The sequence below is a fragment of the Notolepis coatsorum genome (genome assembly GCF_963971535.1).
Source record: "Notolepis coatsorum genome assembly, chromosome: 17".
Taxonomy (NCBI): domain Eukaryota; kingdom Metazoa; phylum Chordata; class Actinopteri; order Aulopiformes; family Paralepididae; genus Notolepis; species Notolepis coatsorum.
This window is the reverse complement of record NC_140181.1, coordinates 88880911-88903142: the sequence shown is the minus strand read 5'-3', so window position 1 is coordinate 88903142 and position 22232 is coordinate 88880911. Positions and strand designations below refer to the sequence as shown.

At 42.9% G+C, this 22232-nt stretch overlaps 1 protein-coding gene across 1 annotated transcript in view; it reads left to right on the top strand.

Moving 5' to 3' along the window:
* Positions 1–21989, top strand: part of samhd1 (SAM domain and HD domain 1) — a gene marked incomplete at its 3' end in the record, with an annotated part of 48396 nt that extends 26407 nt beyond the window's left edge. Inside the window, exons 10-16 of the mRNA XM_084333540.1 lie at positions 66–157; positions 339–454; positions 5666–5805; positions 6805–6900; positions 18843–18947; positions 19535–19672; positions 21837–21989. Of these exons, the coding sequence (XP_084189666.1) occupies positions 66–157; positions 339–454; positions 5666–5805; positions 6805–6900; positions 18843–18947; positions 19535–19672; positions 21837–21989 (840 nt within the window). The remainder of the gene's footprint in view (positions 1–65; positions 158–338; positions 455–5665; positions 5806–6804; positions 6901–18842; positions 18948–19534; positions 19673–21836) is intronic.
* Between the last annotated feature and the right edge of the window lie 243 nt (positions 21990–22232).

Genomic DNA, 22232 nt, shown 5'->3' with positions numbered 1-22232 from the left:
ATGCATAGCATTCCGTTTAGCTGACGACCGTCTGACCAAACCGTGTGTGACTTTACCCCCAACAGGAAGTAGGCAATCTGTATGACATGTTCCACACGAGGAACTGTCTGCACAGGAGAGCCTACCAACACAAAGTGGGCAACATCATAGAGACCATGTGAGTACTCTGTGTACACTGATGGTACAACGACAACATGTAGCTTGGTCTTTTATCTCGCATGGCTCCACACCATTAGCCACGGTGATTCAGATACCGTTATCTTGCAGGATACATAGATGGAGGCGGTTCTTGATGAATGACGTGATGTTTTGGTGTGTCTGTGTGCGCGAATGTCCAGGATCACGGAGGCCTTCGTCAAGGCAGACCCACACATGAAGATCGAAGGCTCTGGGGGGAAGATGTACACTCTGTCCACGGCCATAGATGACATGGTGGCCTACACCAAGCTGACGGGTCAGTGGAGAACGCAGTGTGCTGTGACCTAATGGAACAGGGAGAAAAGGAGATACCTCGGGGTCGATCTGTGTCTGCTCTGGTCATTACCAAATACCGGCCTGCTGCGTTGGCCAGACCTGTTTGGCTTAGTGACCTACATCATGTTGCACACCTACATTATTGTATCTGCCAGTATTTTATGTTTACATAATATTTGAGCATCGCCTGACACAGACTAGGGGTGGGACGATACATCGATGTAATTTATAACGATCCAATAGGATCGATGCAACGTAAAAAGATAGATTCATATCGATACTCTTATTTTGAAAATCCCGTGGCGAGTCTCATATCCGCCCAAGAACAACAGCAGTAGCTCCGTCCGTGTGTGTCGACGTTACAGCATAGCTCCAGAGTCCGCCTACAAGACCCGAAATAAGTCCCTGCTTCTTTTTTTCTCGCAACTGGTCAAATGCATCTAACATGCTTTGCATCCTCGCCATTCCTTTATGCCCACATCGTGTTAATTAAAGACCTAAACTGACGTTAGCTGCTTATGCTAACTAAGCTAAGTTAACCCGGATCAGAGGCATAGAGAAAACACCAGAGTTTATTAGTGGGGGGGGGGGGGGGCATTCTCCCTTTGTGTGTGTTCGCGTCCAGACCAGATGAGGTCAGAGGAGTTTGATAGTATTTACTGAGGATGGACAGATAATGTTATTTAAACATAAAAAATATAATACATAATAAATATACATGATCATGCAACATCAAGAAATGGTTGTAGGAACGGTTTGGGAGAGGGAGGTAGGGAGTGGTTTTAGGTTGTGTGTTTTGAGTTCCAAAAAATGGAACTTAAAAGTTTTATATCAATCACAGGCACCTGAATCGAATCGTATCGTTGTCCAAAGAATCTATATTGTATCGTATCGTGATGAAACTGGTGATTCCCACCCCTAGACGATAACAGTCACTCACAATACTGATGTTTGGCCCTCGATAATGATAATATCACGATGCATGATATCTGCAATAATTGATATATTGCGAGAAATTTCGTCTACGATATGTCACGATATCTGTGTAACTGAAGAAGAAAAAATACAGATAAAAAGGCAAAAAGCAGGAATTATGTGTTTATTCACAGAATTTAAATGAAAGCTTATCAGATTATTTAGTGTGCATCACAAACTGGCCAATAGTATATGAAACGATGTACAACAAATTGTATAGTGTCTCATTAACACATTGAGTGCCAACAACGAGATTAGTCGTGCTAACTCTCCATGCGTTGAGTGCCAATGACGAGTTTTCTCGTCTTTTTAATCGTTATTTCTTTTATTAGCGATATCCATTCATTTTTCATCCATCCAGCCTGATGTTATCATTGTGAATGGGTCTGAGCTCGAAAAGGGCAAATACCGCTGCCTATCGTCTCCCGGATGATAATGCACATCATTGGATTGGCTGGGGTTGTGCATCAGAAAAAAAATCCGGTCCGGTGTTTTCAAATCTCGGGCAAGCAGTATCGTGTTACCAGATTGACTGAGGACCCTCAGAGCAGCGTCGATTATGTGTTTCGGACTATAACGTTGGATCAATAAACGTGATCAATATTTGGAATGGCGATCAGGAATTGGATTAATCTTTTTGCAGAACATCTGATGTGAGGTAAGGACTCTATTTTACCAGTATTGGGTTAATCGGATGTTTTTTTTCTCAGCCATCGCAGTGTGTGTGTATGACGTTAGCACTGACCAGGTCATGGATAATAGATTTTTCAGCCCGCTTCTCTGGCGTGCATAAGTACACATATACTATCGATTATCTAGCGTTTATTTGAAAACTATTCATAAATCAGCTGAAAAATTACAACGTGTTTTGTGTATTCCACTAAAGGGCTATTATCGCGGAATTTCTCTGGAATTACTAGAACTCTCCAAAACTATACTCTTATTCAAAACGGTATAAAACGGAAATCTACCAATGAAAAAATTATCCGTTTTGTACATGTTGACTGCAAGAAAGTCATTGATAATGTTGACTGCAAGAAAGTCATTGATAAGCGAGGGGTGTTTTAGACCCATAGCCATAATTTAAGATATAGTTTAAGCCTTCGCAAATTTCCCCGACCTTTCCCCGATTGACTGCTGGCACTCTAGCCCATATATGGTCAAAGGGGCGTGGCACTCAATGTGTTAACACACTGACCACAACTTGGTTATTATTAACTATTAATTATGTCCCCAACGGAAAACTTTGTTACCATCTGCAATAAAAATATATACATCTGCATACATTTAATCTAATAAATGTGATGTTTTCAGTCTGTTCACCTCATTACATTTTATATTGCATTAAAATGGTATTATTATTAAAAGAAACATAAAATATATATATATTTTAATTATCGAGACTTTGCGTCACACAGCAATACATATATTGCTGTATAAAATGTTCCCCCACCCCTACGTCAGACCCATGGGAGGTCTACTCGAGCTACTTTAACTCACCATGGTGGTCTGTGTCCGGGGTCTCGTCTTTCATCCCGCACTGTATTCCTGTTTCTGTAATGGGAAGAAGCCAATGTCCTGCATGCAGGGAGCGAAATTAACTTTTTGACTCACCGGCCAGTGGCGGGTAGATGGGAAGAATCTACCCGCCAAGCATATTTCTTACCTGCCAAATTTCTTTTGATTAAAAAAAATATATACCGGTATATATTTTATATACAATTTTTTTTTTAATAAAATATATATTATATAATCATACTTGTAGTTGTATTAATCATACTTGTAGTTGTATTATCTGCGAGACATCGCCACCACGCAATAAGTCAAAATGCTCGCTATCTGCAAACAGCTCCACTGTCTGTGTATACTTGAGTAGCCTCCAGCTCCAGCAAGGATTCTCCGGCGATGCAGCTAGACCCTATACTAATACTCTACATTCAGCATGCAAGGATTCTCCGGCGCTGCAGCTGGACCCTATTGGTATAACATTACGGTTCTTTGGTCAAATCACATTCATCAAGCCCTCAGCTAGAATACGCATTGAATCAATGTTATAAGACATTGATATCAGGAGCTATCTGTAGCTACTGCTAGCCCGCTAGATAACGTTAAGACAATTTAGTTTACTGGGACATATAGAGCTAACGTGAGCTAGCTAACGTGAGCTAGCTAACGTGAGCTAGCTAACGAGCGAACGGAGGTATTATGCACTCGAGTCGACTATTGCTGGAGCATTTGTTTATCAGCAGCTATCAGTAGCTAGCCAGCTAGATACCGTTAGACAATGCCTCGTCATGTATTAAACTAAAAGTGAATAGTTGACTGGGTCATTGTTTAAACGGTAACGGTAGCTCATGGAGGTCCGATCTAGACTAGAGCAGACTGCCTCTGTGTTGATACGAGCAGAAGCCAATAGTATCCCGCTGCAGGGCTGGCCCGGCTGGGCGGATATGACTCGTTGCCACGGTTTTTTTCAAAATAAGAATATCATACGAACTGAATGTTGCTAACTGCCGGAGCCATCGATATTATGACTCTAGCTGCGCTTGGGGCGGAAATGAGACTCACACAGATTTTCAAAATAAGAGTATTGTTGTGAACTACACGTCTACACGCCACACGGCGGGCAGACCTCTCAGTGGCAAGCGCCAAAGGTAAAAACTGAGCGCCCCTGGCGGGCGGCGGGCTTAAATTTCGCCCCCTGCCTGCATGTCTCTGCACTAGCTAACCGCTCTCAAGTGTATGCTAAGTCTAGTTAAGTCTGCTAACCTCACTAACCGTGAGACACTTTGAAACCTGTGTTACTAAGGCAACAACAATACATTGTGTGGAGAGACGAGAGCCCACACAGCACCATGATGAGTGAAAGTGACTTCATGAACTTCAGAAGCTCTCTTGTCGAGGATCGGTTCATGACTAGAAACTTGTAAATCTCCCCCTTTTAACACATTCGGGGCCATTGGAACCCGTCTAATCCCACTCTGAGGCCAGCTTTTCATTACAAGTTTTCACTGTGCGTGAGGTTGTTTGTAGAGCTAAATCTATATTTTACATTGTCATTGTCAATTGACAGTATAAACCTTCCCTTCAATATGCCATAAAGAAAGAATTTTTTCATCAATACGTTCCCGTTTTATAGCGTCGTGAATATGAACTATATACCGCAATGGTCTGGGGTAATTCCTGCAAAGCTAGTTATAGGGCGCTAAGCTAATAACGTTAAATCGATTGGCGTTTCGATCCTACACAAGCTAGAGTTAAAAATCGCATATGATCGGTATGTTCCACCATGAATGCATGAAAGGGGGGGTGGGGGAAGTCGTTTCTGATTATTGATTACCAATAACGGCATTCATACGCTGACCGGGTGGATGACTGAGAACAAGGCCCGATCAGACTGAAATTGACGTCAAATCGCTCTTACCTGTGGCCGGTTGGATTCCAAAAAGAATTTCCCAGTTATTTGATCGGCATCTGGTAGATCGATATGTCCATTGGCTGATGCTATATTCCTTTACTGCATACTGAATTCGGCGTCGCAAAAAGTATTCCAGGCGATCGGGTTGAAGCCCTCGCTTCAGGCTAACAGAAAAGCTAACCCGGAATGAAAGAAAAGTGACACCCGGTCTGCAACAGGGGAAACTGCATTCTTGAGACAGCGCCAATACCAGGATCTGGCCGGTACTGCACTTTCGGAGTCCTGATATGCCGTTTCCAGACAAAATACAGCTCTGTGACATTGAGTAGGATATTAAAATGGAATAAAAGCAAAACCGAGTTGGTTGGCCTTCAAAGGATGGCGCCCAATCATGTATACGTGGTTGGCTGCGAATCTGTTAATAAAATCCCATGCCATCTTTAATTGGACTGTTTACATACTTAATTTATGAACTGTATAATATTTATGATGCAAATGTATGACTTATTTCAAGTTACTGGGCTGAATATTTAGTCGCCGCTATTAAAAATGTTTTTTTAGTATTTTTTTTAACAAATGTTGCAAATTACAAATGTTGAGTCTATTCAATTATATCAGGTAGTTCTTAATGGAGTTCCTAGATTAGACAATCCTAGCCTGACCTCTGTTATCTTATCTTTTGCTCCATCTGACCAGTTGTCTGTCTCTCTCTCTCTCTCTCTCTCTCTCTCTCTCTCTCTCTCTCTCTCTCTCTCTCTCTCTCTCTCTCTCTCTCTCTCTCTTCCCCCCCCCCTGCAGACGGAGTGTTTGAACAGATTCTCAACTCCTCTGCCCCGGAGCTGGCGGAGGCGAGGCAGATTCTACTCAACATTGTCTGCAGACGCCTCTACAAGTGTGTGGGCCAGACTCAGGCAGAGAAACCTATAAAAGTGACCCAGGTGTGTGTGTGTTGTTGCAGGAAGTAGGTATTTTTATCACTTGCTCTGGCTATGTATGAGAATGACAAACACTCTACGCTCTTAGATCCTAAGATGGGAGACTCATGCCAGAAGCATGAGAAACAGTTGGGTTTCAAAAAAATACATACAATATATTAATATCCTATACCATATGCACAATTGGTAAACCGTTGATCAATTAACCTCTTAACTGGCCGCCAGAAAAGTGGCCATTTTTAAACTTGAACTTGAGGACTGCATGCTTTTTTTGAAAAGCGTATCTTTATACTTATAGCACATGCATAAGCCTGGTCTCTTTTGAAAGATAACATTCTGAAGTTTCTGATACAATAAAGAAAGATCACTTTTAGTGCTAATGAAATAACATCGGTCTGAACTTGAGTTGTAGAAAAACTTGTTACTAGTCTGTAGTAGCAATATCCAAATATAGTATTTCCAAAGAAATTGGTATGAGCTGGAAAACACACTGGGCCCATAGCCTGAATCCGTTCAAGAAATTAGTGATTATGAGCGATTTTGGTGAACTATATATAATAATAATAAAAAAAAAGCTCTCCAGTAAACCATTTCCTCATTGACTTCAATTCATTCTGCGTTTTTTTTTCTCCCTGTTTTCGCTCGTGACTTTTCACCTAGATCCCCGATTCTCAGATCCCCACGTGGGGTATCATTGGAGAGCTATCATTGGTTACAACCCTGTCCAATAATCTTCGAGACCGCCAAATGATTGACGGAGCTAGACCCCCGGGAGTTGGGGGTGGTAATCTGGGGGGGGACTTAATACGGACTGTATTGATCCATTTGTGACGTGAAGTAGATAACTAACCATAACCCTAACTGTAACACTTTTCTGATGGCCTTTTTCTGTGGTGGAGATTAGTACTTTTTTATGTTTTCTAATGAGACCATGTTAGGACTTGTGCACGTACCACCCATGCTTCCATATGTCTTACCGCGTGTCGGCTTGTTCCTCCTCAGGAGATGCGTCTGGACTGGGCAGCTGATGTAGCCAGAGCCATCCCCGAGAGCGGCTCCGGGGACGTGCCCCTGCAGCCAGAGGACTTTGTCGTCAACGTGAGTATATCCAGTCCTCTTAACACTTTGAGTGCCACTCACGGCTTTTCTCGGGTTTACGCCCCGACCGTTGAATGCCACGGTTGCGAGTATTCTCTGGGTTTTTTTTTTTTTTTTTTTTTTTTTTTTGCAAAACAAAATTATTAAAAGTCAGTACTCAAGGGCGGCTAGGTGGTGTAGTGGGCAAGGCACTCGCCACCAGTGTGGAGACGCTAGGATTCGCGTGTTCGAATCCAGCTCTCCACATTGTTTTCAGTTTAGCTGGTCGTCCGCAGTAATACACATTGGCCGTATTACGGGGAGGGAAAACTGAAGGGTGGGGATCGAACGTTGTGAACAAGCGACTCCTACAAGTCGGTTGGTGCGCCTGCGCAGTAGAATCAGGAAGTGTCGGGGGCAGCGTGAGCCTCCCACGCGTTACTCCTCGACACTGAGAGATCGAGCTGCGCAGGTGAAAAGATGCGACTGCTGTTACCTCAAGTACCGGAGGGGACTTGTGCTATGTATGACTTAGTCCACATTGCAGCCGGCTTGTGGGAGGCAAGAAACAGCGTTCGTGACAGGGGAGGGTTGAATTGGATGATACGAAATTGGGATGGGAGAAAAAATAGAAAAATGGGAGAAAAAGTGGATCAAAAAAAAAAAAGTCAGTACTCAACACACACACACACATATTTTTTTTTATTTATTTTTTTAGCGATCTGAAATCATATTGCATCACGCGAGCCTACCGTTGGAGATCCAGGGACCGCCGGCGCTCAGATGTGAAAAAAGCGCCCCCTATCGTCTCCCAGATGGTAAATCACCCTTTTGGAATGGACTCGATGAAAGTGAATGGGAGAACGGATTTCTGACTCCACATTTTACTTCTCACTGATGCAGCCGGGGTCTACCAGAGTTCATTCTGGAGCCTCTGAGCCACGCGGATCATGTGTTATACACGATGGATCAATACATTTATCGATTTTTTCGAATGGCGATCGGAAATTGGAATAAACCATTTGGATACCATCTGACCTCGGGTAAGGAATCTATTAGGGGTGGACGGTATAAACGGTATAAACGGTATGAATTTGCTCTACGGTATGGATTTTGACTATACCGTGTAACCGGTAGGGCAGCTCTAAAATAGCAATGACGTCATGTAACCACAGCGCGACTATTTCATTCGCATTTGCCCCTAAAAATAGATAGAATTAGTCATAGATAATAGATATGTGCGAACTGGAAAAAGTTATTTAGGAGGCTTCACGCAGTGGGCGTGCCAGCCCCTACCGCACGCATGTAAACACGGGTCTAGTAGTCTAGTGGGACGCGACACGGGAGGACGGCGGCGTCTCCCTGAACTAACGTTAGCTTAGCTACCGTTACAAAATGACCCAGTCAACTATTCACTTTTAGTTTAATACATGATGAGGCATTGTCTAACCGAACGGTATCTAGTCGGCCAGCTACCGATAGCTCCTGACATCAACAAACGCTCCACAAAGTCTAGTAGACTAGAGACGTGTATGCTACCCGTTAGCTCACGTTAGCGCAAGTTAGTTCACCGTTCAAAACTAAATGTCCCATTGAACTAAATAATTCACTGAGGCGTTGTATTAACGTTATATATCCGGCTAGCAGTAGCTACAGATCTGCTCCTGATATCAATGTCTTATAACACTGATTCGATGCGTATTCGAGCTGAGGGCTTGCTGAGCACACCAATAGGGTCCAGGTGCAGCGCCGGAGAATCCTGGCCGTAGCTCTGCTCGAGGCTACTCGAGTATAGGTCCAGGTGCAGCTCCGGAGAATCCTGGCCGTAGCTGGAGGCTACTAGAGTACACACAGACAGTGGAGCTTGTTGCGTGGTGGCGATGTCTCGCAGATAATACAAGTACAAGTCTAATTATATAATATATATATTTTATAAAAAAAAAAAATTATATAAAATTAAATTAAATTTTTTTTATCAAAATGATGATACCGTGATATATACCGTTACCGTCTATGCTTCAAATTATACCGTGATATAAATTTTAGACCATACCGTCCACCCCTAGAATCTATGTTATCAGTGTTAGGATAATCAGACTCGTTTTCACGGAGATATAAGCGTTTATGTGATATGGCTGTTTTGACTGTAAAAGCCATGAGGAAAATAAGAGCAGCGATTATCAGCGCACGGCACGAGCGTGCGTGCGCACACATATAATATCGATCATCTAGCGTTTATTTGAAAACTATTCATAAATAGGCAGACAAATGACAAAGTTATGGAATATTCCAGTAAAAGGCGATTATCATAGGCATGGGTTGTTTTTCCCCGGAAAACGGGTGATTTTCAAAATGCTATCAAACGGAAATGAAGCGATAAAAATACAATCTGCCTTGCCAATGTTGACTGGAAAATGAGTCTTTGATAAGCGACAGGCAGATTAGACACATAATTTAAAACATAGATTAGGCGATATTAACGTTAACATTGGCCGTCGATGGTGGCATTCAACGGGGTAAAAAGGAAAACACGGCCGGCACTGAAAGTGTTAACATCCACCAAAAGGTTTTGCGTTTTCATTTCAATACCTTTTTGATATTCATACCATTATTACGCTTTACAAATCCATTACAAATAATAAGCATATTTTGCTTTTTTATTTTTGTGCTTTCTGTATTTTTCACCCATCCCAATTTAGTTGTTGGTGGACTGTCCCTGTCCCCTTTTTCAAGGCTCCTCATTAACTCATTCAACGCCAGACCCGATGATAGTCGGGTTAACTCGCCGACCGTTCAGCGCCAATCACGAGTATAGTCAGGTTTTAATTGTTATTTCTCTTATTAGCGATATCCATTCATTTTCATCCATCCAGCCTGATGTTATTATTGGGAATGGGTCTGAGCTCGCAAAAGGGCAAATACCGCCGCCTTCTAGCTGGTATTGCACTCCATTAGGAATGGTGTAGTTTTTATTCTGGGATGATCCGAGCCGTGCAGGCGGGGTTTAGGTGCTCAGGCGAGATAGGCCTTTCCAACGATGGTATGGAACAGTAACCCCGCCCGCCCGTCAGTGTGTAACGCTCGGTAATGTGCGACGGACCTCCACGAGCAGTATTTGGAATTAGGGCTGGGCAATATGGCCTAAATATGATATCACGATATTTTCTGACCTTTCGGCGATACACGATACACATCACGATGTTTTTCTTTTTTACCCCAAACAATTCATTATGAGGCTTACCAAGACAGTATTTGAGTTTGCAAGCTAACATTAAAGACAAAATAAAATACCCATGCATTTAGCATTTTTATATTAGATTTAGATTATTAGATTATATATTGCATATGAGATATTATATGATTTAGATATGAAATATGATGAATTGAAAATGGGGGACCCTGATGTAAACAAGACTAAAGTCTTTCTCTGGTCTGCATCCCCTTAACAATTGTATGTATTGAGCTGTACTGTACCCATTCTGCAATATGTTAAAGTTTTAAATCAATCAATCAATAAATAGCATTTTAGCATTTTTATGAAACTACTGTATATATGTATGTCTCTAAATGTTTTGATGAATTGAAAATGGAGGACCCTTATGTAAAAAAGCCGAAAGTCTTTTTCTGGTCTTCATCCTCCTGTACTGTATTGTACCCATTCTGCAACCTTTTAATACAGTTTTCATTCATTCATTCTGACGGAAACATAATCATTTTGATTGACAGTCGAGTCTGCCAATGACGTCACACCGCTTGCACCCGCCCTGCTGTTCTTAGCACCAATCGGCAAGCGTTATGACTTCCTGAATGTCCCGTGTGCTGAAGTGAACACTGAACATCAACAAAACTACTAACGTTAGCTCCCCGCGGCCGTCGAGTAGGAGACCAGTGCTTCACAGGATGCTAAATGAGGCATAATGATTTTACTACAACGAATGTTATAATAAAAGCCTTTCCATACATCTGTCTGATTGAAAACTTTATTAACAGACCGCGGAATGGGCATATCTCAGCACAGGCTGAGATATGAACGAGTAACGTGTGGACAGATTGACGCGACACAATCCTCTTGGGCAAAACATCACGATATCCACGATACGTTGAAAAAGTGTATCGTTAATGAACTGTACCCGATATTTATATAATATCGTCATATCGCCCAGCCCTAGCCGGCGATCAGATAATTGGATTATTTCTTTTGCATTACATCAGATACCAGGTAGGGCTGGGCGATATATCGAGTATACTCGATGTATCGCGGCTTGTTCTACGTGAGATGTAGTAAATTACTATATCGTGAACATCGAGTATATGTTGTCACGTCGCGGCTGATATGAGACTTGCTTTAGTGCAGAGCGTTCCTCTCATCATTATAGACAGACCAGCTCGGACCTTAAATGACATGCAATTGTAATTTCATTACACAGACCAGCGCGGACCTTCAATGACATGCAATATAATTGTCGATGTGAGCAATGGGCTAACGTTAGCTGCTAAGTTAAACCATAAAGGCTAAGCTAACTAGCGTTAGCTCTTAGCTGCTAACCCTGGAAGCGTTCAAAGCGGACTCCACTACACTAGTTCCATTCGTGAGAAAAGGGGGTGGGTTATATTGACGACGCTTAACGGAGGTTTAAAGATAACTTCATATTTATTGGTTATTCGTTTCTTGCATCCAGTTTCAATCTCCATGTGTTCAACTTCCTGTGTTTACATTCGAGTGTGACATCATCGCCTACGGCAGCTTATACGCTCAAAACGCAAACCTCTCTCTCTCTCTACATTCAATGATTTAAAGTAGCCAAACGTTACAGTATAAATACTAACTGGATAGTTGATGAGATAAACATTTCATTTCATTATCTGAAATATTCAAAAATCATTAAGTCTGCTATAAGCCATTATCCCTTTGTGTGATTATTATTTTCTCACAGTAGTGTGTATATATATAATATATATGTGTGTTTGGCTAAAGTGGATAGAAAACACAGTACTGTGCAAAAGTCTTAGGCACCCAATAGTTTTTATATAAAATTGTCTTAGATGTAAATAATTTTTTTTATTAGTGTGTCAGTAGACTACTCTTAGTACATTTTCATTTAATTATTTTTTAAAGCATCTTCATGGTTTAATAATGCAAACATATTTTGCAGGGACTTATTATAATCATCATATTGGCGTGACTGTATGCATCAAAGGGTTAAATCAAGCATTTTTAAGTGCTTTAGAGGAAATGTCAAAATATTGCGATATATATTGTGTATCGTGATATGGCCAAAAAATATCACTCTCATTTAGAGGCCATATCGCCCAGCCCTAATACCAGGTAAGAACACTATATAAAAGCTTGCGTTGATCTGATATGTCTTTCTACCCCGATTGCGGCTGTCTGTGTGTGGCTGTGTGCTGTTGAGTGCAGGAGGGGACTGGGGGAGCCTCGTGCTACGAGGCTCTTTTCATTCTTGCATGAGGAAGGATAATAATGATGATCTAGCGTTGATTTCAGGAAGATTCGATAATCAGGCGAAAAATTACAATGTGTTTAGTGTATTCCACTAAAGGGCTATTATCGAGTCTTCCTGGAATTACTAAGAATCACCAAAACTACTCGTATTCAAAACGGTATAAAACGGAAATGTACAGATGAAAAAACAATCTCACTGATAATCGACGGGTGTATTAGACCCATAGTAGGGCTGGGCGATATAACGACAACGCTAATTATCGCGATATATTTTAATAATCGATATCGAAGGGGAAAAAAATCGAATTTATTTTTTTGTGACCTGCAACAGGGCGGTTTTAAACCCAGAGACAGTGGACAGACTTGTCTTTCTTGCCTGCAACTTAAAGTAATGGCTTTGCTTGTCCAAATGACAATACTGACCAAATTGAGATTTATTTTTCTCTTGTCCATTTATTTTGTTTACTTTCTAATTTAAAATACAGTTTGAAACCGTCTGTACACAGTAGGCTATGTGTGCTAGCAGAGCTAGTTTCCAGTCACGAGTCACGGTGCACATGTGCGGTAGTTTGTCCACCAAAAAAGCGCCAAAAGATAGAAAAGAAACTAGCAGAGCCAGAACTGTTCAACTCCCCTGGAGCCACAGCCAGCAGAGAAGCCGGTTTACTTTCGCTTTCGCCAGCTGCAGCCTGAGAACCCGAGTGTGAGAGGATGTAACACTAAAGATGGCGGCAACGATAAAGAATTGCTGCAAAATAAACATAAATCTGTTGTTTTAAAAAATAAATAAAATTTTTATTTTTATAAATGTTGTATACTTATAATGTAACTGAGGGGTACAATTCCCTGACTGTATTGATAAGTATGGTATCATTAAACCACTACCGCTTTATGTACTTTAATTACTGGCCATACAGTACACGATATATGAATATGATGAACACTTCCCACAATGAAATCGGTTCCAGTCAAAGGTATTAATCAAGTATTTAATGGAGCAAAAGGTACATAGGATACTTTACATTATTCTTTGAATGCACTTGTAAGGCAAAGGAATATGCGTAGGCAAATCAATAACGAATGTCCATTCTCTGGTTACGCAGGAGGTAATTATACAACCTGAATCTTAGGGAATTATATCTATGGTACACTAGTAATAGCGGGAGATACTGGAAGGGGTTCCCACTGGTTGTAAGCCAGCAGGGGGGGTAGAAGATCTGTCGGTAGTAGGACGTCTGGTCAACGATGACTAGGGAGACTTCAGGTACAGAAGCCGGTGCAGTAGCCTCTTGATCCACAGACGAATACAGCTTGGTTCTCTTGTAGGCTGTAGCTCCACAGTGAAGAAAGCTAGGCGGCCTCAGGCTCTCTGAGCGCCGACTCGACTTGACTCCTCTCGGGGTAAATCCAACACGTGCAGCGTTGGCTGGTTCTCCGCTCCATAAATCACAGGACCAAAGCAAATATATTCCAGCCGCAAAGGGCTATGTAGTCGTCGGGTAGATTAATCCAGTGTACATGTCCATACGGCTCTCGCCTAGGTCTCCTCGGGTGAAAGCGCCATGCGGTCGGCCCAGCCTGGATAAGAACTCTAGCTAATACGAGAAAGCGTTGGAGATGCTGGTCACTATAGAATTCTAACCGCACGATACACTATACACAAATAGACTATTAAAGACTCAATAGAAATATGTCGCACTCGACGGTATAGTGCCAAACTCTGACAATTCAGTTATTAATTCGCACGCGGTCTCGATGCTCTATTCTGAGGCCAAACAGGCCATACTTCACCGCACGTTGTATCGTGGGTGAGGCTTCAACTTATCGGTAACATACTAAGGAAGGTAAGGGTACGGAGGTAAGGGGCTAAGGGGCTTCTACATTCACCTGCGCCGTATTTATACGCACAGTGCACAAACTAGTTCCACTCTCATTTCTGTCGCGTATCCCTGGGCAAGGTTGGGCATGTCCAGACACATCTTGACGGTGACTTTGAACCTGGCTCCGGAGGCCGGTCCCTGGCGACGGTGGACCGCTGTCCAATAGGAGAATGAACTATTATGGTCTGGGCTAAAGGGATATTCCGTGTATATGTACAAGGAATATACAGGGGATATCAAACGATATACAAATACTATGCAATATATATCAATAAATAAATATATATATTCGGTTTAATCTGATCCTTTGTAACATATAACAATATCGATAATATCGAATGATATGATATTGTTATCGATATCGTTATTGCGATATAATTTTTGGCCATATCGCCCAGCCCTAACCCATAGCTATAATTTAAGATATATTTTAAGCACTCGCAAATCTCGCAGTCCCCCATTGATTAAAGTGGTGGTGTTCTAGCGCCCTCTCGCGCACTTAAGCGATGAAGAATGAGTTAAAATGACCACAAGCCTAATATGTTTTGCCCTTATTAATTTTCTTTATTTTCCTTTAGTCTCTTAACACATTGAGTGCCTTCCGGGATGTGACCACTTCCGTGCCGCCCATTAACCCCATGTAAACATAGTTGTAGTTTGTAGAACTAAACCTATATTTTATAGTATCGCTATGGGTCTAATAACGCCCTCGAGTCTCATTGAGCTGCTTCTGGTCAACGTGCAAAAAACAGATAATTTTTCATCCGTACATTTCCATTTTATACCGTTTTGAATATGAACATAGTCCGGCCGCTTCTGAGCAATTCCAGGGAAAAGACACGAAAACAGCGTTTTTGTGTAATTCAATAAACACGTAATTTTTCGCCTGATTATCGGATCTTCCTGAAATCAACTCTAGATCATCACTATTATCCTTTGTCGTGCACGCATGCAATGTGGCTTAGACCGGCACGCCCTCCCCCCCCCTCCTGCAACCCAACGGCAGAACAGCTAGACACATAAACACATATAGCTTCAATTGCAGTAGAAATAAATATCAGATCAACGCAAGCTTTCATATATGGTGTCCTTACCTGGTCTCTGAAGTAATGGAAAAAAAATAATCCAATAATCTCATCGCCATTCCAGTTATCCACAGCGATCGTGCCTCCGACGTTATTGGGCATTGCTCTTCAACGGGGGCGGGCGGGGTCCAAGCCATCCCTAGAAGCGTGTGTTTTGCCGGAGTGTTTAGGACCCGCCCCCACGCCGCAGCTCAGTATAGAAAATAAACGAACCCGTTTCTAACCGGGTGCATTACTGGTCGAAGGCGTTAGAGGGCAGTATAATACCGTCTGCCAGCCCCGCTGAATTATGAATGGATATAGATAATAAAAGAAATACCATCACAGAAACGTAGATCTACGTTTCCGGCACTCAACGATTGGACGACAGAAACGTAGTTCTACGTGAACAGCACTGAAAGTGTTAATGGGTGTTAAGTACTCAAAATAAATCAAATGACCACCCAGACTTACAATCACTTATCACTTGGATAACAAAAGTAACTCACCAAAGCAACTCACAAGTCCAGGGATTCACACTGGCACTGCAGTGATTGTTGGAAAGCTCAACAGAGCAGAGGAACGGTAACAACTCAAGTCCATAGGGATTCACTGGCATTGCAGTGATGGTTGGAAAGCTCAACAGAGCAGGAACAGTAACAAACGTCTCTCAACTCACAAGTCCAGGGATTCAGGGAATGAGCAGGGGGGAGGAAGGATGAGGGGGAACTTGCAGTGATGGTTGGGAGCAGGAAAAGGACAGTGCAGCACTCTGGCGCCACCCACAGGATTCTCCCTTCACACCAGCATCTGAATCAAATAAGGAAATAAATTAAGCATAAGCAACATTATGGGACGGTTCCAAATGGTTTTCCAGCATAGTAAAATCCAACACCAATATTCAAAATCAATCAATCATACTTTATCGTAGACATAGGGGGTCCAAAATGACATACAACGTTTCTTACCACTCTTTCTGACTTTGTACTTGTTGAAGCATGCAGCTTCCAGCAGAGCCTTCTCCTTCAGTGCATATGCATAGAACTCCTTGCAACTTAATCTAAAGTTGCTCTTCACTTGGATTTCTGACTTTATGAGCTCCACTGAGCAGCAGTTCCTCTGGTCACTCCAGCATGCAGTCATGAGTGAGAACACCCTCTCCACTGAGGCATTGGTGATGGGAATGCTGAAGAGGAAAGACGCAACTGCAGTCAGGTTTGGTGTGTCTGTGTCTTCAGGGCTGGACTGGGACAAAAAATCCGCCCTGACATTTTTGGCCCAGACCGGCCCACCACAATCGATCGCACACCACCCACCAGTACACCATCCTTGCAGTCCCCTTAAATATGTGTACCTACTGTACTATTCCCCCAAACTACTACAAAGCTATTAGTAAGTGCCATGGACAAGTGTACCAGTGCAAGTGGACCAGTGTACTCGCTCGCTATTGGCTGAATCTTATTTTGGGTGGTGATGTAAAATCTGCATCATAGCAGGCTCAGGACGGGCAAAGTAGTCTATAGCCTGTTCATCCCTGTCTCTCTCCTCCACAACCTGGCTTGACTAGACATAAGGAGAGAGAGATGATTACAATGAACTGGTACATTCAGGTCCAGAATTTTTGGAATTCCCTGACAAAGATGTGCAAAAAGCTGTACAATTTAAACAATACCATACTGGTAATGAGAAAATAGTTGTTTATTCAATTAATGCATGGAGCTGTTCCATCTTATTTAATTTGATACTAACTACTCGGTTCATACAGATTTCAAGTATCCAACTATCAATGATGAATATTGCATAAGGTTTACACAGTTAATAGATCACCTTGTTTTATATTCATGTTCAGAGAGGAGTAATAGTTAGATCTTTGTATGTGATTTATATGGCATTTAAATCAATGGTGTGCTTGTTTGTTTGGGGAGTTTGACCTACAGTTAATGTGCCTACCACGTGAAGGTGCATGCTCAATGGACAGCACAGTGTAGGTGGAGAGCTACCACAGATAGTAATAACAGTAAGTAATCCATACCATATACTCTGTATATCCTAATGGTTACCACCATACCTGGTTGAAAATAAGTTGAGCAGTTTTTGCAGTTGCAGTTGAGCTACAGGTGTTGTATAATATACAGCTTTTTCGTTCATCTTTATCAAGGGAACCCTTATCCTAATGATTTTAATAATATTATATTATTATACGATATGGACCTAGGTCACTCACAGCAACCTGGGCTTAGCCAGCGCGATGCTGACAAAATAACGTTAGCTAGTTAACGTTAGAATAGTCAGCCGGAGTTGCGACTGCATTAGGGAACTATGCTACAGTAGCTAGCAGCTAAGCTACAAAAACAATGCCAATAACTTATGCTTCACTATTTGACATTGACTGACTGAGAGACAACCAGCAGTAGTTGACGGTCTCACTTTATGATAGCGTTACGAGTATGTTATCATATTATTATTATCGACTCAACGCGTGAGTGTTCTAGCTGCCATTGTCACCTCAGCTATTTGCTATAAAGGAGATTTAAAATAGGGGCGGGCCCTAGCGCTTAAACGCACGTGCGGTGCTACTATGCCAATAAACAGACAGAGAGCCCACCCGGCCGGCGTCCGCTGCATGTAGCTTCTTCACATTGGCTGGGGGGGAACGTTAGCGCGGATGACAACCAATCATGCGTGACCAACCAACCAACCATCTCAATTTGCGTGACGCGTGAAAAGAGACAGAAATGCTGTACAAGCACGCTCAATGCGTGACGTCTGGCCACACTACTCCTCCGATACATGTGGAGTCGCCAGCCGCTTCTTTTCACCTGACAGCAAGGTGTTTCACTGGGGGAACGTAACGCGTGCAGAGGTTCGCGCTATTTCCCCCAGATCCCCCAGACCCTGCTGAACAGGCGCCCCAACCAACCAGTAGGAGTCGCACTTTACAACGACCAGGACACATACCCCACCGGCTTCCCACCCGCTAACACTGCCAATTGTGTTAGTAGGGGCGACTGACCAAGCCGGAAGTACCGGTGACAGCTGGATTCAATCCCAGAGTCTCTGCGATGGTAGGAGAGTGCTTAGTCCACTGCGCTACCCAGCCGCCCGCATCTTTTTCTTTTTATTTGACTCTGGACTCTAGGTGTTTGCCATGGTGACAACTAGCGGGGATCCAAATAAACGGCAGCATTTGAAACATTTACACCACATTTTCAGATGCTATACCTAAAACGAATGCAGAATGATACATGGAATAATATCATACAACACACGTTTTAAAGGTCAAGTATTCAGGGTTAAAGGAAGTGAGATATTCAGAAGCAAAGATGGCTTCCCATTCACTCTTGAACAATAAAACTGGGCAAGATTAGTGGCTCTTCTCTGGATCCGACAGTAAATATTTTACATTTGTAATATTGATATAATATACATTATATAATATTTGTAATATTTTCCGGTTTCCCCTTAACTCATCAAGCGTGATTGTAGAGGTGAAAACATACTGCTCTCTCTCTCTCTCTCTCTCTCTCTCTCTCTCTCGCTCGCTCGCTCTCTCAGGTGATTAACATGGACTATGGGATGAAGGACAAGGACCCCATCGACAGCGTACGCTTCTACTGCAAGAACGACTACAGCAAGGCCATCCAGATCCGCAAGAACCAGGTGAACCAATACAGGAAACACTTTTTATTTATTTATTTGATTTAGCTGTTTTTTTTTTTTATATATATATACTGTATATATATATTTATTTATTTGTATATATACTGTATATATATATATAATGCTTGAGATGGTTGGAATATATATACAGTGTGTGTGTGTATATATATATATATATATATATAGAATATATTGATATACTGTATGTATATATATATATCATTTTGATTGAGATGATTGGAAGATACTGTATATATATATTATATACTGTGTGCATATGTATATATATATACTGTGTGTATACATATATATAATGATTGAGATGGTTGGAAGGCTGAGAAGGAGCAGGTCATGGGAGCAGGTAATACCTTTTTTTCACTAACCTTTTTTTATTTTATTTTTAGATTTTTTTTTAACTTATATCTGCTCAAGAGAACTCACAAGTTTTGAATTTGTGTTTTTACCCTACATTCCATCTGTTGGCATGGTTTCCCCGACCGTTTCCCATTGGCTCTCCTAGTAACCGTGTCCCTCCCATGTGTGTAAAGCTCACGCCCGTCATTGGCTGCTGTGCTCCTGTCCGCCAGGTGTCCAAGCTCCTCCCCGAGCACTTTGCAGAGCAGCTGATCAGGGTGTACTTCAGGAAGGCGGACGAGAGGAGCCTGGTTGCCGCCAGGAAGCACTTTGTCCAGTGGTGCATGAACATGAACTTCTCCAAGCCTCAGGTAACGAACGCCCGGCGGTCAGACCAAGTTTCAAGTTCAAGTTTCTTTAATAGTTGTCATACAGAAGTACAGAATACTTTCATACAAAATGCTTCTTACTGTTACGCTCCAGAGACTGTGCTAGACAAGATAGTATCAAATAACATAGTATAGCATGTAAATTAGAAGTAGAAAATGAGGTCACAGTGTTCAGTATAGACATATGTACAATGTTCGATGCAGAATAGACGTAACTGAGTTACCATATAATATACAATACTATGCAGTGTACTAATGTACAATATTATATAGTGCAAAGCAGAAATGCAGAAATGGGATGAGGTACAATTTACAGTAAGGTGTACGAGTTGTAGTGCAATCCTTCATCAATAAATATAAAGTGTGGGGAGTGGGTGCTACAGTGTGTTTGTTTAAAGTGAGTGTGTGCTATAAAGTGTGGGGAGTGGGTGCTACAGTGTGTTTGTTTAAAGTGAGTGTGTGCGTGTGGATGTGTGTGCTATGTGCGTTTGATGGTTGTTGTTGTGTAGTGTTCATTGTTCGTTAAGCAGCCTGATGGCCTGGGGATAGAAGCTTCTTCTGAGTCTTTCTGTGCTCGCCTTGAGACTCCGGTATCGCTTGCCTGACCGCAGCAGTTCAAAGAGGCAGTTGTTCGGGTGGCTCGAGTCCTTAATAATTCTCTTAGCCTTCCCCCTGCACCGCTTGTTGTAAATGTTCTGGAGGGTGGGGAGCCCCCCTCCGATTGTGCGTTCGGCTGAACGTGTCACTCTTTGTAGTCTGCTTCGGTCTTGTGCAGTGCTATTCCCAAACCAGGAGGTGATGTTGCCAGTCAGGATGCTCTCTATTGTACATGAGTAGAAGTTCTTAAGGATCTTCTGACTGACTTGGAACTTCCTTAGGCGCCTGAGGAAGTAGAGGCGTTGTCGTGCCTTCTTCACAACACTGTCAATGTGTGTGGTCCATGTCAAGTCCTCGGATATGTAGGCTCCGAGGTACTTAAAGCTGTTGACTCTCTCAACCGGTGCCCTGTCGATGCTGAGGGGGCTGTAGTCCTTGACCCCCGACCTCCTGAAGTCCACAATCATCTCCTTTGTTTTGCTGACGTTCAGGGAGAGGCTGTTTTCCTGGCACCATCCCGCCAGGACCTTGACCTCTTCCAGGTAGGCCCTCTCGTCGTTGGCAGAGATCAGGCCCACCACCACTGTGTCGTCGGCAAATTTGATGATTGTGTTGCTACTCCGCTGAGCCACACAGTCGTGTGTGTACAGGGAGTAGAGGAGGGTACTCAGAACACAGCCCTGGGGGGCCCCTATGTTGAGGGTGATGGATGAGGAGGTGCAGTTGCCTGCTCTCACCACCTGGGGTCTGCCCGTCAGGAAGTCCAAGACCCACTGGCAGAGGTCATAGTTCAAGCCCAGGTCCCTGAGCTTGGCTATGAGTTTGGAGGGGACTATGGTATTGAATGCCGAGCTGTAGTCGATGAATAGCATTCTCACATAGTTCCCCTTCCTCTTGGGCTATGGCGTCCTCCGTGGACCTGTTGGGGCGGTATGCAAATTGCAGGGGGTCCATGTTGATGGGGAGGGAGGAGCAGATGTAGCCCTTTACTAGCTTCTCAAAGCACTTCATGGCTATGGAGGTGAGAGCTACAGGGCGGTAGTCGTTGAGGCAAGCAGGCTTGGATTTTTTGGGTACAGGGATAATAGTGGACTTCTTCAGGCAGGTGGGGATGACAGCCTGTTCTAAGGACAGGTTAAATATGTCAGATAGACATATATAAAGGCTAGATGACTCGCCCGCGCTGCTGGCCAATGGAGACCGACGTTGCCACATGGTGGCCATCTTGCCACAGGCAGCACGCCAACTCATAACATGAATGTCTATGGTGCATGTACTATTGAAATAACCATAGCTTGCAAGATTTTCAAACGGTTTGGTTTGTTATAAACGTCAGATGTAGTTAGCATACTGCATACTTATAATGAACTTTCATAGGTAGTATGGGTATGTAGTACAGATAGCTTATTATTATAATTTTTTTATCCAATACCTCCATCCCTAATACCTTGCCTCCATCGTGTTAATCTGCGCGCCCCCCCCCCCCACACACACACACACGTCACACAAGCACCTCATCAAGTTCCTCGTCTTGTTTTTGCACATGCAGGACGGAGATGTGATCGCTCCCGAGCTCACCCCTCTGAAAGCCAGCTGGTCCAACAACAATGAAGGAGAGGACCGCACAGCCGGAGGCTCCAGAGGCGTGGACTGGGCAGTGGTCAATGGGCAGCAGAAGGCCAAGACCAAACTCTTCAAGTAGAGGGGGGGGGGGGGGTGGATCTGTCTGAGTGAGAGGGTTAATGAACCAGGCGGTTCTGTCTGAGTGAGAGGGTTAATGAACCAGGCGGTTCTGTCTTGAGTGAGAGGGTTAATGAACCAGGCGGTTCTGAGTGAGAGGGTTAATGAACCAGGCGGTTCTGAGTGAGAGGGTTAATGAACCAGGCGGTTCTGAGTGAGAGGGTTAATGAACCAGGCGGTTCTGAGTGAGAGGGTTAATGAACCA